General features: G+C 47.3%; 1 protein-coding gene across 1 annotated transcript in view; it reads right to left on the bottom strand.

Annotated features, from left to right (window-relative positions):
• TEP1 (telomerase associated protein 1) overlaps positions 1-15,599 on the bottom strand; it is a 57,750-nt gene that overhangs the window by 30,749 nt on the left and 11,402 nt on the right. The window contains exons 9-21 of the mRNA XM_033168898.1: positions 14,885-15,042; positions 14,125-14,234; positions 13,161-13,251; positions 11,921-12,098; positions 9,979-10,198; positions 8,115-8,261; positions 7,833-7,907; positions 5,500-5,621; positions 3,910-3,972; positions 3,427-3,570; positions 2,627-2,803; positions 1,756-1,876; positions 656-780 (exon numbers count right to left, since the gene is read on the bottom strand). Coding sequence (XP_033024789.1) covers positions 656-780; positions 1,756-1,876; positions 2,627-2,803; positions 3,427-3,570; positions 3,910-3,972; positions 5,500-5,621; positions 7,833-7,907; positions 8,115-8,261; positions 9,979-10,198; positions 11,921-12,098; positions 13,161-13,251; positions 14,125-14,234; positions 14,885-15,042 — 1,731 coding nt within the window. The remainder of the gene's footprint in view (positions 1-655; positions 781-1,755; positions 1,877-2,626; positions 2,804-3,426; positions 3,571-3,909; positions 3,973-5,499; positions 5,622-7,832; positions 7,908-8,114; positions 8,262-9,978; positions 10,199-11,920; positions 12,099-13,160; positions 13,252-14,124; positions 14,235-14,884; positions 15,043-15,599) is intronic.

The following is a 15,599-nucleotide window of genomic DNA, read 5'->3' on the forward strand; positions in this document are numbered from 1 at the left end:
ACCAGATTACGTGTCTACCGCTCTTAACCACTACACACACACCGATTTTTCTGATCCCTCCCTCCACAGGTTTACACATCTCTAATCCTGAGGTCCTTAGAGAGACAGGATAAATGAATAAAATCAAGCTTCTCTTAAGCACAACTCACAGGAAGACGAAAGGGAAGCCCAATCCTACAGTTTCACCAGATACTCAAACAATTCAAAGCATTTTGTTCACAGCTGACAAAGAAGACTTAGAGTTCTGACGGGCTTACTTTACTCAAAAGAAACACATGAATTTTCAAGATGCACAATTCTCCTCCAGAATGCCAAATTTCAGCCCAGCGTGGCATCTGGAAAAATGTTGCACCGATACGAAGGGCCCTTTCAATTGGGATCAGCAAATAACCTGAGTTGGAAAGTACCACGAGGGTCATCTAGTCCAACCCCCTCTGCAATGCAGGAATTATTTTGCTCAACACGGGACTCAAACCCATGACCCCGATATTAAGAGTTTCACGCTCTGCCGACTGAGCTATAAAGCAGAATTAAAATATTGGTGCTTTTGTGTAATAACTATTATAGGTTATGGCATGTTAATTGATTTAAAAAAAAACATTAAGCTACACTACATTACAGGCATATGGAAATATTTTAAAACAAAATGCGTTACTCAAGAAAGTCTGGCTGCCGGAGGTAGAAGAAGCCCCTGGATGCTGCAGCAGGGTTCTCACAACCGTTCAGGAACTGAACCACCTCCAGCTCAGTGATGGAGCGGCCTGCTGGATAAGACTTCACCTGCGGAGATGACATACAAGCTTTGCAACACCCAACCTCAAGGACTCCTTAGGGCCATTTTAAGGTCATCTTCTCTTTGACTGCATTCTTGCTCTTTTAATGTCAGTTCTCCCTCACACCCTCTTCCCCTTCCTATTGAAGTTTAGTCAGATTCAACGTTCTCTGCCTGCTAGCACAAGGGTGGGTACTAATGTGCAACAACTGTGCTTGCAGGAAATAATCTAACAACAGGCTGTGCAAAGTTACCAGCAACCTGCCTAGGTGTCCTCTCGTGCGACAATGTTCCACTGGAGCAAAACATTTCCACAGTGGAACAAGTAATCCCTTAAGCGACTTTAATATAGAGCTGCATTAGAAACAACCCTAAGTCTCCCAGGGCAGCAAATTCACAATTTTATTTTTTGTTTATGTTTATTCTGTAAGGTGTTATATCCATTAACAGTATTGACTATGATAGGGAATATTGAGAAGGTTGCTAACAGAATGAGGGAAGCAGGGACAATCCATCTTTTGCCTCCTCCTTGACTTAAACTGTTTCCATTCCACATTCGAAAACTGTAACTAAGATCTGATACCAGAGTTTACTTAGTCCCTTCTCCCTCTTCCCAATTAGTATTCTTTCTGTGCCATGCCTTTTTTAAGACAGCAAGGCTAAGAATAGGGAGTGCATTCTTTTCACAGATCTGTAAGCTATGCTGGGAAACGTTTCAGGAACAGAAATGTACATACAACAACAACAACAACAACAACAACAACAACAACAATTTATTATTTGTACCCTGCCCATCTGGCTGAGCTTCCCCAGCCACTCTGGGCAGCTCCCAAACGAGCAGCAAAATTTCTCTCTTGTGTATGGAAAGGAGAAAACTGCTAACCAGACTGTGCCCATTTTGTTTGGGAAAGAATGCTTCCTCCTGGGCTCTGAGTGCTACTGAGCAGCACTAGAACTGGCCAACTCACAGTCTCTTCACTCACCCACTCAAAATGGGGTTCATCTGGCAAGGAATACTCCGTAGGGACGTGGCCATACCGCTCCCCAAGGATCCCAATGAACAGCTGACTCCGACAGACTTCTGACAAGCAGAGCTCCAGCTGCCTAGAGAGAGATAATGAACCTTTAGAACATCTTGTCTGCTGAATCTCCAATCCCACCACCACCTTCCTAAACGCATTTACATGAGACAGTTTTACACAGGGAAGAAAAACAGGTCAAGGTGTTCTGACAGAACTCCCATAATGCCTTGCTTCCGACGCACGGAAAATTTTGGTGCTGTGTTTTCTTTATTCGCTCAGTCAATCAATAGGGGAAAGGCCACAGTTCAGTGGTAGGGCATCTGTTTTGTATGCAGAAGGTCCCAAGTTCAACCCCCGGCATCTCCAGGTAGGGCTGGGAGAGACTTCCTGCCCCACACCCTGGAGAGCTGCTGCCAGTCAGTGTAGACAGCACTAAGCTAGAGGACCAAAGGTGTGGCTCAGTATAAGGCAGCTTCCCATGTGACTTTTGCAAAGAACAAATTCAAAAAGATCCGCCCAACTGCACAAGAGAAATTACGGACATGAGACTGGGGGTGGCAACTGTGGGCATCAGGCTCCGGCCCAAACATTAGGCGAAGTGATGCAGCCGCCTCAGGCAGCAGCAAAGAAGGACTGGAGGAGTAGAACTGTGCGTGTGCCACATGGCCTGCCCTCCACCCTGTAAGCTAGGCTACTACCCTCCAAGTGTAGTAAAAGGGCGCTGTGCTCAACTAAAATTCAACTATCAGACTAGTTGACTTTGGTATGCAGAACTGAGGAAGTTTGGAGCACCCCCAAATAACCCTGGTCTTTTCCCCTCCTCTCCTCATACTTGTTCTGCTGGCTCTCGTGCTCAGTGATGCCCCAGCGGAGGTCGATGTCCTCTATTGCCAGGCAGAACTGGGCTGCCCGGGCTCGTAGCTCAGGGAAGACGGAGCGGATCAGCAGGTCCCGTTCGCCGTGCATGTCCCGGAAGGTGGAGGAGACAAAAATCCTGACGGAGCGCCACCTATGAGGAAAGTGATGCAGGGTACAAAAGGAGTCATAACCCTGAGAGATCCAAGCGCCACTTGTGCCCACTCGGCCATTTTGACCAGGCAGGTGCCTTCACTGTACAGTCGTACTTTGGAAGTCGAACGGAATCCGTTCTGGACGTCCGTCCGACTTCCAAAACGTTTGGGAACCAAGGTGCGGCTTCCGATTGGCTGTAGGAAGGTCCTGCAGCCAGGTCCTGCAGCCAATCAGAAGCCCTGTCAGACATTCGGCTTCCAAAAAGAGTTCGCAAATCAGAACAGTCACTTCTGGGTTTGTGGTGTTCGTGAGCCAAAACGTTCGAGAACTAAGCTGTTTGAAAACCAAGGTACGGCTGTACTGTTTTTGCTGCCTGCTAAATACATTTTTGTTTAGCCTGTTCAGTTTGTAGAATGTAGACTGGTGTTTTGATGTGGATTTTAACTTTTTTTTTTTAAAAAATGGATGTTTTAAATAGTTGTTTTTAACCTGCTATTCTGTGAATCGCTTCGAGGTTTTTGCTTTTTTTTTTTTTTTACAATCAAGTAGTATATAAATTTTACGAAGCTCCACTTTTAGGGCAACCCAGGTCCTCTCTCATAAACCTCATTTCACAGTCACCTGCTCTTGGGAGCTGGTATCAAGGAGGCAACCCCGGTTTCCACCTCAGCCACCGCCGCCTTCTGCTTCTTGGGCAGGCCATGGATCTCGTCAGCCTTCCCAACATGCTCGAGGAACCGGGAGTTGCCACATTCGGCCATGAACCTGCAAAATACAGAAAGGGGTTATTAATCCAGCACAAAATGCAAAACGAAACAAAAAAAAAAAACCCCAAATGAGCAAGGTGCTTCCCAGGTTTCTGTTTCCATGGCTGGCTGCATGCCAAACTGCTAGTAGCCACCAGCCATCAACCCTCATAAAAGCACACTTTAAAATATCCTTTTCTGGCTTTCAACGACCATTTGCTGGGTTAATCCTTGGCTATCCAAAGGAACAAAGACAGCTGAAGCTCTCTCAGTAAATACACATTGGTAAATAGTGTCATGCCAACCAGCAGTTCTTCTGCATCTGCTTCCCATGCATTTGCTCAGTTCTGAGACTCACCTGAGCACTTGCTCATTGAACCCGCTTATCACAACATTCCTGGAACCGGAAGTACTTGGACTCCTAAAATTGGATAGGGGAAGGAACGGCACTCAGTGAAGTTTATGGGGTGTGTTCCACCAGACCCCCCCCACACACACACTGTCAAATGCTTCAAACCCAGGTAGAGCTCTAAAAAATAAAAATAGAAGTGGGAAATGCAAGTATCGCATATTTCCGTTATTTTATTGGAGGGAAATGCTAAGAATCTGGGGTCGTCTTATACACGGATAGTGCTGGGATGGGACGGGCGATTGGTGGATGCCTCAAGCAGGAGATTGTCAGCGGCGTTTGAGAGGTGAATGGTGGCTGCGGCAAGGTCCGTTTGTGATTTGCTGCTGCGGCAACCGGGTGTGCGATTGCCGGCTGCTGGCTTCGTGGATGCGTGCGATTGGCAGCGGCGGTTTGGCGGGTGAGCAATTGTTGGCAATCCCCCCCCCCAAAAAAAGCTCAGTAACTCTGGGCAATCTTCCCCCATTTCCTCAATTTGGAGTCTCCCAAAATAGGGGTCGTGTTATACACGGGGGCGTGTTATACATGGAAAAATACGGTGTATCAATGGGAAGCTGCCTACTACATAAGGGCAGAAAATATTTCAATAAATGACTTAGTTAATAAATAGTTTAAAGGTAAAGGGACCCCTGACCATTAGGTCCAGTCGTGTCCGACATTTGGGTTGCGGCGCTCATCTCGCATTACTGGCCGAGGGAGCCGCCGGCGTACAGCTTCCGGGTCTTGTGGCCAGCATGACTAAGCTGCTTCTGGTGAACCACAGCAGTGCATGGAAACGCCGTTTACCTTCCCGCTGGAGCGGTCCCTATTTATCTACTTGCACTTTGACGTGCTTTCGAACTGCTAGGTGGGCAGGGGCAGGGACCGAGCAACGGGAGCTCACCCCGTCGCGGGGATTCGAACTGCCAACCTTCTGATCATCAAGCCCTAGGCTCAGTGGTTTAACAAATACAATTAAATACAAATACAATTAAACAGTGATAGAATTAAATGACTGATTGATTGATTACTTGGATGAAATAGTGCAATTAAAAATGACTGGTTTTTCTATGTTTTTAGCAGTTCTTGTAAGCTGTCTCCAGTCCCGTCAGGGGAAAAGGCATGGTATGGATAAATATATAATTATCATCTTCAAAGAAGGGTTGTAGCTCTCTCTACCAAGGCTGGGGGCGGGGAGAGAGCTATATAGGGGGGGGAAAGCTCTTATTGGGCAGTAATGCACATGAAGAATTTGGATACATTTACTTAAGAATGTGTTGCTATCACTCTTCCCAAGAGCACTGGGTTAAGTGGATGGGATTGGGAAAGACTAATACCTGAAACGGACTTCCAAAGCTAAGCAGGGTGTGCTATGGTTTCAAAATGGATGGAGGAACCACATGTATTCCTGCATTGCTGGGGGGGGGAGGGGGCTGAGAGAATTGAACTAGATGGTCCTTGGGGTGCCCCCATCCAACCCTGCTGGTTTTACGATTGCTTCTATGCCCCGGTTCAGTATAAGGCAGCTTTCCCAGTCCCTGCGACTTCTCCCCTACTCACGCTGCATTCGCACAGACATTGACAAAGAGGCAGTCGGGCGACACATGGTGGCGATACAGCCAAAGGGCGGAGCCAAGGAGCGGGACGTGGGGCTCAGAGCTCAGAAGAAGAATTCTGTCCACCTGGCGTGCGGAAAGCGAGAAGCAAGCAAGCAGGAGTCAGGAACTTGCAGGAAAACAGAAACCCCAACCAGAAGCCCAAACAGGGTGAATAAAAATCCATGTTTTTTAAAAAAAAAATTGAAAAATCGGATTTTTAAAAATTTAAATTGGATTTTTTTTTATTTAAATCGGATTTTTTAAAATAAAATGCTTTTTGGGGGAAATATATTACCATCCAAAGGTTATTCAATCATGAAATAAAGATTAGTTTTTTTAATTATGTAGAATAAGGCTGTATATGTTTAAAAAAAATTTGGTAAATAAATTCCATTAATCCATTCCCAATGTCATTTATGCTCTTCCAGAGGTTTTTGTATGATTATTGGGCAGTTTCTCTGCCTACTAGATATTATCACAGATGCTTGGTTTACTTTTGCAGTTCTCAAAACTGCATTTGACTCAGCAGAGATCACATGCCTCTTCTTCACAGCACAAATGTTATAACATGAACAGAGTTGAGAAAAATACCTTAGTCCTATTGTTCTACAAACCTATGAATACAGAATCAACTCCTTCAGTGTTAAGTTTCAAGAAGTTCAGTGAATAGAATAGAAACAATATTTTTCTGATTGTTTGGAGTGGAGTGGATCTAATAAATCCATTTAAATTGTTATTATTAAGGTAATGATTATTTTTCTCCTTCCTAAGTACAACAGAAAAGTTGTCCAAATATGAATGATTAACCTATTGAACTGGGGATAAAAAACTAATATGAAAAGTTGTTATTCTAAAAATCTTCATCTACTTGCATATTAAAGTTATACCAGCAAGAATTAGTCTTTATGTAGAAAACTGTGATTTAAATCAAGCCTTACTGACTAGTGATTTAAATTGTGATTTAAATCAAATCCACCCTGAGCCCAAAGCAAATGTTAATTGCCTGAGCGCATGGCTAATCCGCACAGGGCCTTCCCCATTAACCGGCAGCGTTCACTGGTGAACTGAAATTAAATGGTTCAGCAGCTACACTCTGAAAAACCACAGAAAGCTCAGAGGAGTTGGGACCCCAGACCGAGGCTCTCTGTTGCCAAAGGAGATTCACAGGCCTGCCTAACACTAGCCTAGAAGAGCATTGTCTATGGTTCATGGCACCAGGGCCACACCACCCCCTCGCAGTCACTGCCCCAAGGGTCATCATTCTACAGCCCAGCACGCTGCTTCCAAAAGAGGACAGCCTTGGGGAGGCTCACTGCACAAGGGGCAGTGGCTGTCTGGCCTTATCATTCCTTAAGTCAGAGGTGGGCTGCCCTTTCAGCACTGTTCGTAAATATCCACCTTCTCCCATTTATACAGACTGCCTGACAACATAGTTCTCTGGGCACATCACAAGTAACAGAAGAATAACACAGAGCTTTAAAACGCAAAAACAAAAGCCAAAAAGGGGGTCCTTTCGAAGGAAGGATATAAATTTGATCAATAAATGGAAGCGTAACTTTTTTTAACCCACAGAGAGAAATATAAGTCCTGATATGAAGAGGATCCCAAATTATTCTTAAATGCCTAGATGAATAAATGGGTCTTCAACCTGGCACTAAAAGCACACACTAATGTCTGGTGCGGTACAAGGTAGCTTCAGACGCAGCCATTTAAAAGGCACCCTTCGTTAAAGTGGGCAGCGTGTTTTATTATATACGTTATAAAAATTGCAAATGGCAGGCTCCATCCAAGAAGATTCAAATGCTGGCAACACTAAAAGCTTTGCATTGTCGCCTGGAAAAGATACCATGCATTATGGTTTCAATGTGCATCACCTTTCAGAGATTTTCGCTCTAAAAGGCAGCATATACTCATTTGAAATAAACGAATCCCAACACTGTGGTTGCCGGAACAAATATACGTACCACTTAAAAAGGAAATGAAGGACTGCTCTACTGAGTCGTAACAAAATAGAAAATTCTTTCCAGTAGCACCTTAGAGACCAGCTGAGTTTGTTCTTGGTATGAGCTTTCGTGTGCATGCACACTTCTTCAGATACACGAAAGCTCATACCAAGAACAAACTCAGCTGGTCTCTAAGGTGCTACTGGAAAGAATTTTCAGTACCCACCTGCTACTGAGTCGTGTTCAAATTCAAATCAATTAGCTAACCCCTTCCTTTCATTCTTAAGGTAGCCACCCAAATAAAGGGGTTGCAGTCAATTAATTCATCCACGGTGCAAGCCCAGAGACTCACCTTTTGGCGGCGAGCGATGAGGTCCATGATGGCGTCTCTGGCTCTTTGATCCTCTTCGTAGTTGTAGTATGCATTCTAGAAGTGGAAGCAAACGAAACAGGCAGAGTGAGCGGGTGCAGAAATCCCCAGATTCTTATCTTCCTCATCTGCTATGATTCAGGACCTGGCCGGGATGGGGGTGGGGGGGGTGGGGGGGGAGGAAGAGGATTAAGTCTGCCTTGGGAAGTCACACCCTTGGACCAGGAAAATGAACTCCACACAGACCCCAATTCCAGGTCTTACCAAACCTCGCAGAGCTTGCACATCCGTCAGCACAGAGCCCGTCATGGCAGCAGGCCTGAATTCTTGCCCTTCGTAACTGAAGAGAATCTGGGCTTCCTCCGACGCAAAATGCACCATGGAACCCAACAGCATGGCCACGTCCAGCTTCTGGAGGAGAAACAGCAAGTCTTTCCTTCAAAAATATATGTGCAAAGCTCTAGTTCCTTTGAAGGCCTCCCTTATGGCTGGAGAAGCAGTCGCCTCGACATGCCCAATATTCATTTGGCTCCAATGTGGAAAAAGCCAAGCCGCTTCCAGGTGATCTGTTCACTTATTTGCTCCTGGGGAGTTTTAGACGATGTCGTGTCAAGCAACTAAGGAGCGCTTATTCCACACTTCCCTTGTCACACAAGGATTTGGGGGGGGGGGTGAGGGTAGCGAAGCAGGTCGGCAACACTCCAAATCTACTTTAATTGCTGGTATCGGCACGTGACTGAATCCCACCTAAAGACAGCTGCAGTCTGGAAGAAACCCTCAATTATCCTAGATATAATTGTATCTGCCAGAGGCAAGCTCAAACCGCCAGTGGATTTGCCAGGAAGGAATTTCAAGAGGCCGTTTTACATGTTATAATCTCGCAGCTTCCAGACACAGGTTTTACAATTAAGGGAATGGCAGGAACCATCTTGCTGCAAACTGGCACCTGAGCTGGTGTCGTGTGAAAAATAAGAAGTTTTTTGGCCTACCGAGCTGAAAATTCTCTTTTACTGACCAGAGGATTTTATTACTCATCAACCAACATTACCTTTTCCTGTACAGCAAGTGTTTCATTCTTTTATTATTATTATTTTGTAATTGATTAGCAACAACAAAAAACGTTAACAACTGAGGTTTACAGCTGTTTTAAAAATTAGGTTATAAGCCACCATCCGCGTTTATTTTTAAGTCAAATGGAGGGGGTACAAATACTAAAACAAATAATAAATTGTTGAAGATTAAATGAATCGGACATACAGTTCCTGCAAACAACTGGTACATTTCGCTGGAAATCTGGTAGTACGGGGGGGGGGGGAGGTTGGTGTGGCAGGGCTGTTGTCATATTAATAGGGCAAGAAGCTGAAGTATGAGAAGCCCCATCAATATTGGCATCCTGCAGGCTCCTAAAGACACACCTGTTCAGCCAAGCAGTTGCCCGAACTTGGGATTTCTTATTGTTTTGCCTGATTTGCCATGCTTTTAAACTACAGTGGTACCTCGCTAGACGAATGCCTCGCTAGATGAAAAACTCGCTAGACGAAAGGCATTCGCTAATGAAAGGGTGACTCGCAAGACGAATTTCCCTATGGTTTCCCCCCCGTAAAGCCGCGCTTCCTCCGACTGTGCTTCGCAAGACGAAATTTCCGCTATACGACAGCACTCGCGGAACGAATTAATTTCGTCTTGCGAGGCACCACTGTAGTTTATTTACACATTTTTAAACTAAAGATGTTCTAATTCTCTGATGAATTGGTATTATGTATTTCAATCAGGTATGGGCTTTAGGATTGATTTTACACTTGTAAACCGCTTAGAGGCCATTCGGTATAAAAGCGGCATACAAATGTATTAATAATAATCAGTGGACCCGAAGCCAATGACAAGCAGAGCCAACTAGTTAAAGGTTTTCCCTCCCTCCTGAGTTCTACAAGGGCAATACAGAGAAGTCAGGAGGAAGATGGCAGCCAGGGACAACCTCTGGGCTGGTTTTAAGAAAGGAAACAGGCAGATGGAGGCCAAGCGAGGTTGGCAAGGAAGTGTCCCATTCGCCCTAATGCAGCTCCTCTTATGGAACGAGTCAACAGGGAAGGGGAAACGGAAAGAAAGGTTGCTTTTAAGATGAACAAACCGTAAGGGGGAGGGAGGCCCGTCCGGTGTCATCCTGCCCATTGGTGCTGGGGCAGCAGAGATCCCGGGCCTTCACGTAGGGCTGAAACATGTCTGAGTTTCTTATCAGGATGAGGGTGCGGCCAGGGATGGGGGGCAGATTGTGGCGAACGGCAATGTGGATTGCTTTCTCCAGAGCCTCCTGGTAGCGCTGCAGGAGGGCGTGGCTGCAGCGAATCTCTCTGTAAAGGAATACAGACGAACAAATGAAAACACACACGCCAGTCAACACCTGTGCCACCTCTCCAATGATGGAAGCCTCCCCTGTAGTGTTTTGCAGCATAGTGAGATGTAGTGGTTTTTTAATAATAATAATACAAAGTACAGTGGTACCTCGAGTTACAAACACCTCAGGATCCAAACGCTTCAGGTTACGAAACTCCGCTAACCTGGAAGAGTTACCTCGAATTGAGAACTTTGCCCCAGGATGAGAACGGAAATCGTGTGCCGGCAGCGCAGCAGCAGCAAGGGGCCCCATTAGCGAAAGCAAACCTCTAGTTAAGAACAGTTTCAGGTTAAGAACGGACCTCCGGAACGATTTAAGTTCGTAACTAGAGGTACCACTGTCGGTGAAATATATAAACAACCTTGAATGTATCTATTTACAACAAAAAAAAAGACAATAGCTATGCCACAGTGCTTTTCTCTCCAAGTATATCAGACCTCACATCCACATCTATTCCAGCATCCTGTTCTCAGATGCCCACTGGATGGTTAAGTCCAGTCAAAGGCGACTATGGGGTTGCGGCACTCATCTCGCTTTCAGGCCGAGGGAGCTGGCATTTGTCCACAGACATGACTAAAACCGCTTCTGGCGCAACGGAACACTGTGACGGAAACCAGAGCACATGGAAACGCCGTTTGCCTTCCCGCTGCAGTGGTACCCATTTATCTACTTGCACTGGTGTGCTAATAATAATAATAATAATAATAATAATAATAATAATAATAATAATAAATTTATTTATACCCCACCCTTCCCAGCCAAAAAACCGGGCTCAGGGCGGCTAACACCAATTAAAATCACAGCAAAAAACATAAACACAATCAATTTAAAATAACAGATTAAAATACAAATTTAAAAATTCAATATTAAAACTGCAGTCTCATTTTCAAATAACCCACCAATAAAAGAATGAAGCATAAATATTAAACAGAAACCAACCCAAAGGCCAGGTGAAACAGCTCCATCTTGCAGGCCCTGCGGAAAGATGCCAAATCCCGCAGGGCCCTGGTCTCTTGTGATAGACTGTTCCACCAAGTCGGGGCCAATACTGAGAAGGCCCTGGCCCTAGTTGAGGCCAACCTAGCATCTTTGTTGCTCGGGACCTCCAGAAGATTATTATTTGAGGACCTTAAGGTCCTACACGGGACATACCAGGAGAGGCAGTCCCTTAGGTACAAGGCGGTCCCTTGAACTGCTAGGTTGGCAGGAGCTGGGACAGAGCAACGGGAGCTCACCCCGTCACAAGGATTTGAACCGCCGACCTTCTGATCAGCAAGCCCAAGAAGCTCAGCGGTTTAGACCACAGCGCCACCCACGCACAAAACCACTCTCGCCATCCTATAATTCCCAGCAACTGGTATCCAGAGGTACACACACTTCCTCCAACACTGAAGGGAGTAACATACCATCACCACCCTTCAGGATTTGTCTAATCCTGTTAGCTAAAAATGAAACTCCCATATTCCATTGCAATGCATCTCTGGGTCAAAGATGCTGGAGACAGAAGGCAAGCGCCTCGGAAGCATTTGATTGGCTGCCGTTGGCCGAACAGGACGCTGGGCGAGGGTGACCTTTCGCCTCCTTGTGGAAGCACATACTTCCCCCTCTCGCTTCCCTGCACTTCCGATGCGAACAGTCCGCCTCTCACTTCTCACCACACAGCCAGCCCCATCGCTACCTGGCCTTCAGGAGTTTCCTCTTCTCACGCTTCACCATACTGAAGATAACGGGGATCTCCAGACACCCACGCAGGCTTCTCCGTGTCCAAGATTGCGATGACCTCCCGTAAGAGATGTTCAGCCCTTGCCGCTGTATGATCTTTAGGATTATGTCTTTGTTGCTAGGGAAGGGGGTCTCTGTAGGGAAGTGGGAAAGAGAAGGGGAGGGGGAATAAGGTGTTTATCCCAGCCACTAAATTCCAGCCCACCCGCTCCCTTCGAAAGCTGCTGCAAATTTGTACAACCTACAGCAAACCTAGCTGCCTTTGCTGTCGTACTAACTCGCTCTTGAATGTCGCTCAGCCAAACTCCTTCGTCTACCCCTTCTGCCGTTCTCACTTTCATAGATTCTTCCCCCTCACCATCAACCTTCCCCCTCTCTGTAATTTTCCCTGCGCCGCAGTCAGATCACCGGCATCCGAGGCCAGCAGTGACAGAATGCATTTCGCATCTAGGGTGGGGAAGCCTTATTCAGGCTGAGGGACAGTCCAATACACAGCCCAAGGGCCGCATGCAGCCCTTGAGTACTTCATTGGCGGCCCTCAGCAACATTTCACACACACCCAGCCCTTGCACTGCCTTCCCAAATCCAGGTAAGCAAGCCGCTAGGCTTTGGGAAGGAGGTGAGGGGGCTCTGACAGGATCCTAGCAGAGTCCGGTGCCTCACTTATCCAGCTTTGGGAAAGCAGCGCAATAGCTGGAGGGGCATCAAATTTTGGCCTCGATTTCTCCCGCCGACCCCACAAGTGCAAAAAAGGCAGTTTACAGGTCACGGGCTCTGTGCCAAAGTACTGTTGCGGACTGCTTGGTGTGCAAAGCTGGACTGCCCTGTTACGGGGCCTACATGCCAGTGGCCCCCGGTGGCAGAATTGGAAGGAGCAATGATAGGACCATTGCTTTTGTACTGTAGGCTACATTACAGCCATGCAGAAGTCAGGTTTACACACACAAACACATACAGCTCCTGGGCAAGGCAAGAGGTACCAGCATAGCCCAAGGCAAATGCACTCAAGGCGAGTGTGGGACTGAGCTGCTGGTGGGTGTGGCCGGGAGAGAGTCCCCGAGGGCCATACAGAGAGGCTGGAGGGCCACATGTAGTTCCAGGCCCAAGGATCCTCACCCCTGTTTTCTATCCAATTCCCACTGGTGCATTTTTAAAAAATGCCCTCTAGTGCATCTTGGGTTGTACGCAGGCCTTACCCGTCTCTCTGAGGTCATTTTCCAGATCTTTCAGGACCTTAAAGGCTGAAAGGAACCGGAAAGGGAGCTGCCTGCTGCGAATGACGGATTCCTGGAAGGGGCAGAAAAATGTCAAAAGGAGAAGCAAGGGCAGCGGGGGTGGGAAATGAACAGATTAAATCAACGCACCGCGCATTAAAGTTGCTATTACAACCGAGGTACTGAAAATTAAGGCCATCCTTCACCAGCGGCAGATTTTGCTGTCGTGCCAATAGTCCCCCCCACCCCCCCAAAATACTTCAACATTTCTTCCATAGGCGCAAATGGAAGACATACTCTTGTTGCAACACAAGAACGGTCAAAGCGCCAAGGCAAAAAACAAAGCGCGAAGTTCTAAAGCACATGCCTGTGTCTAGAAACGCGCAGTGCTGTCAAGTATCCCGTTTTCCCCGGGATTCTCCCTTATTTCAAGCAGTTTCCCGCTGCTCTCCCTTATTTTTTATTTCCCTTAAATTTTCCGTTTTTAATGGAAGCAGCTCCTCCCCTGCTGGCAAGGGACTGGGTGGGAAGACCTCGCCTACTTGGAGAGAAAAGCCTCAGCCCTCAAAGCAAGTGGGAGCCATTTCCCGTGCTTACAGGGGGGTGTATTCCTCCCCCTGCACCATTGCCGCCGAGCCCCTCAGATAGCCAATAGGGTTAGCTGGCGGGCGGAGCCTGGCTGCCTTTGCTTCTGGCTCCGCCCACCACTGACATGTGACTGTTCCCGGGATAGGTGAGACTGCGGATCCCTTATTTTCAAATCCGAAACTTGACAACTATGAACGCGGCAGAAAAGGGATGAGAACCTTGAGATTCAGGTAGCAAGTGACCTTTCTCTAAGAACCTGGAGAGTTCAACCCCATAATCCTGGGTTAGAAAGACATATCCACTGAGCACCTCCTAAGCTGGCTGTTAAAAAAAAACAAAAGCTGTACGAGGGCCTCACCTTGTCCTCCAGGCGATTCAGCAGCCGCATGTGGTGTCGATCGCTCACACCAGTCCTCAAGATGTTGCGCAGGTTCCGCAGCATGGCCATGAAAGGCAGCTTCCCTGCATCTGCGAAAGCCCAACAGCAGAAGCTTGGAAGGGACTCAGAAACTTCGGGCCAAAGTCAGAACTCTCCACCAACACGAGAATAATTGAGGCCTGCGTGCAGCACATCCCCTCCCTTCTCATGCTGAAGCTATAGACTTTCTGCAACCTAGAGCCTAGTTAGCATTCGAGATTTGGAGGGCTCCCCAATTCTGAAACCAGGCCAAAGTTTTCACATTGCGGAAGGCACGCTCCTTCTTCAGGCAGAACCCTAGCGGTCTGGTGGTAAGGAGGAACGCAACATACTTATTTAGAGCTTTTGTACCTCACCGTTCAACCAAAATGGTTCCCAGAACAGCATATAAGCAATCAAGAACGAGCAAAAGGGGAGAAGCAGACAAAGGGGGGGAGGGGAGAAAACAGCTCCTGATTCTTGAAAGTTAAATAGTATATCTATATCATGACCGGCTGGAATGGAAGCAACTGAGGGTCTGGGGGAAGCCGGATGTAGCTGGTCTGCTCAGAGTCCCGCTTCTCCCACAAAAACACATGTCAGCGAACAAAATAACTGTTTTCTTCACTCGACACAGGTGTGAACTGGGATACTGTGGCACCACTTTTCAGCAGATGGGGAAGCAACCGCAACAAAAAATCAACTTCTCTCTCACACCTACCAATCAGCTCTTCCCAGGCCTTGGCCTTGTTCCCCAATTGGCTGAGGTCCCGCTCCCAGGTCTGAGGCTTCGGCAGCCTCAGGCGAGTGCCAACAAGGCTGGAGTCCCAGGGCCCGGGGAGGCGACTTCGCGAGAAGGCGTGCAAATCCGAGGGGTACCTGGAGAATTCAAGCGAGAGGAGGAGATTTAGGGAGGGGGTGGGCTGGCTGAAGGCTGATTTGAGGCCCACTGGCGAATCATGGCCCATGTGGGTCACTTAGTATGTGCTGATTTCTGGAATTCTTGCAAAATGATTTATTAGCTCAAGCGTGAAATTTAACAGGGTAGGTGGCTGTCAGGGAACTGTCCCCGGTGCAGCGCAAGGTGGTGGAAGGGTTCTCGGGATGCTACAGAGAACCCCGGCCCCACCTGACCAACAGCACCTCCTCTGGCAGCAGAGGAAGCAGTGAGGCTTCCAGTGGGGAGGGGCAGGCATTTTAGGGTATGGAGGGAAGAGGCTCTGAGGATGCTGGAGAGGCCCTGCACTCCCCTCACTCAAGGGGCGATGAAGGAGACACACAGCTTCTGGCGCCCCAAAAGCGTCGAGGGGTGAAACGAAAGGATGGGAGGCGGGGTTTCCGTATACTGAAGCTCTTTTGTTGGGGTCAGAACCGGAAGGGGCCATTCCCGGATTCTGACAACGCTTGATACAGACATGAACTTATTAGCTCTGCAC

This window comes from Lacerta agilis, chromosome 14 (assembly GCF_009819535.1).
Source record: "Lacerta agilis isolate rLacAgi1 chromosome 14, rLacAgi1.pri, whole genome shotgun sequence".
NCBI lineage: Eukaryota > Metazoa > Chordata > Lepidosauria > Squamata > Lacertidae > Lacerta > Lacerta agilis.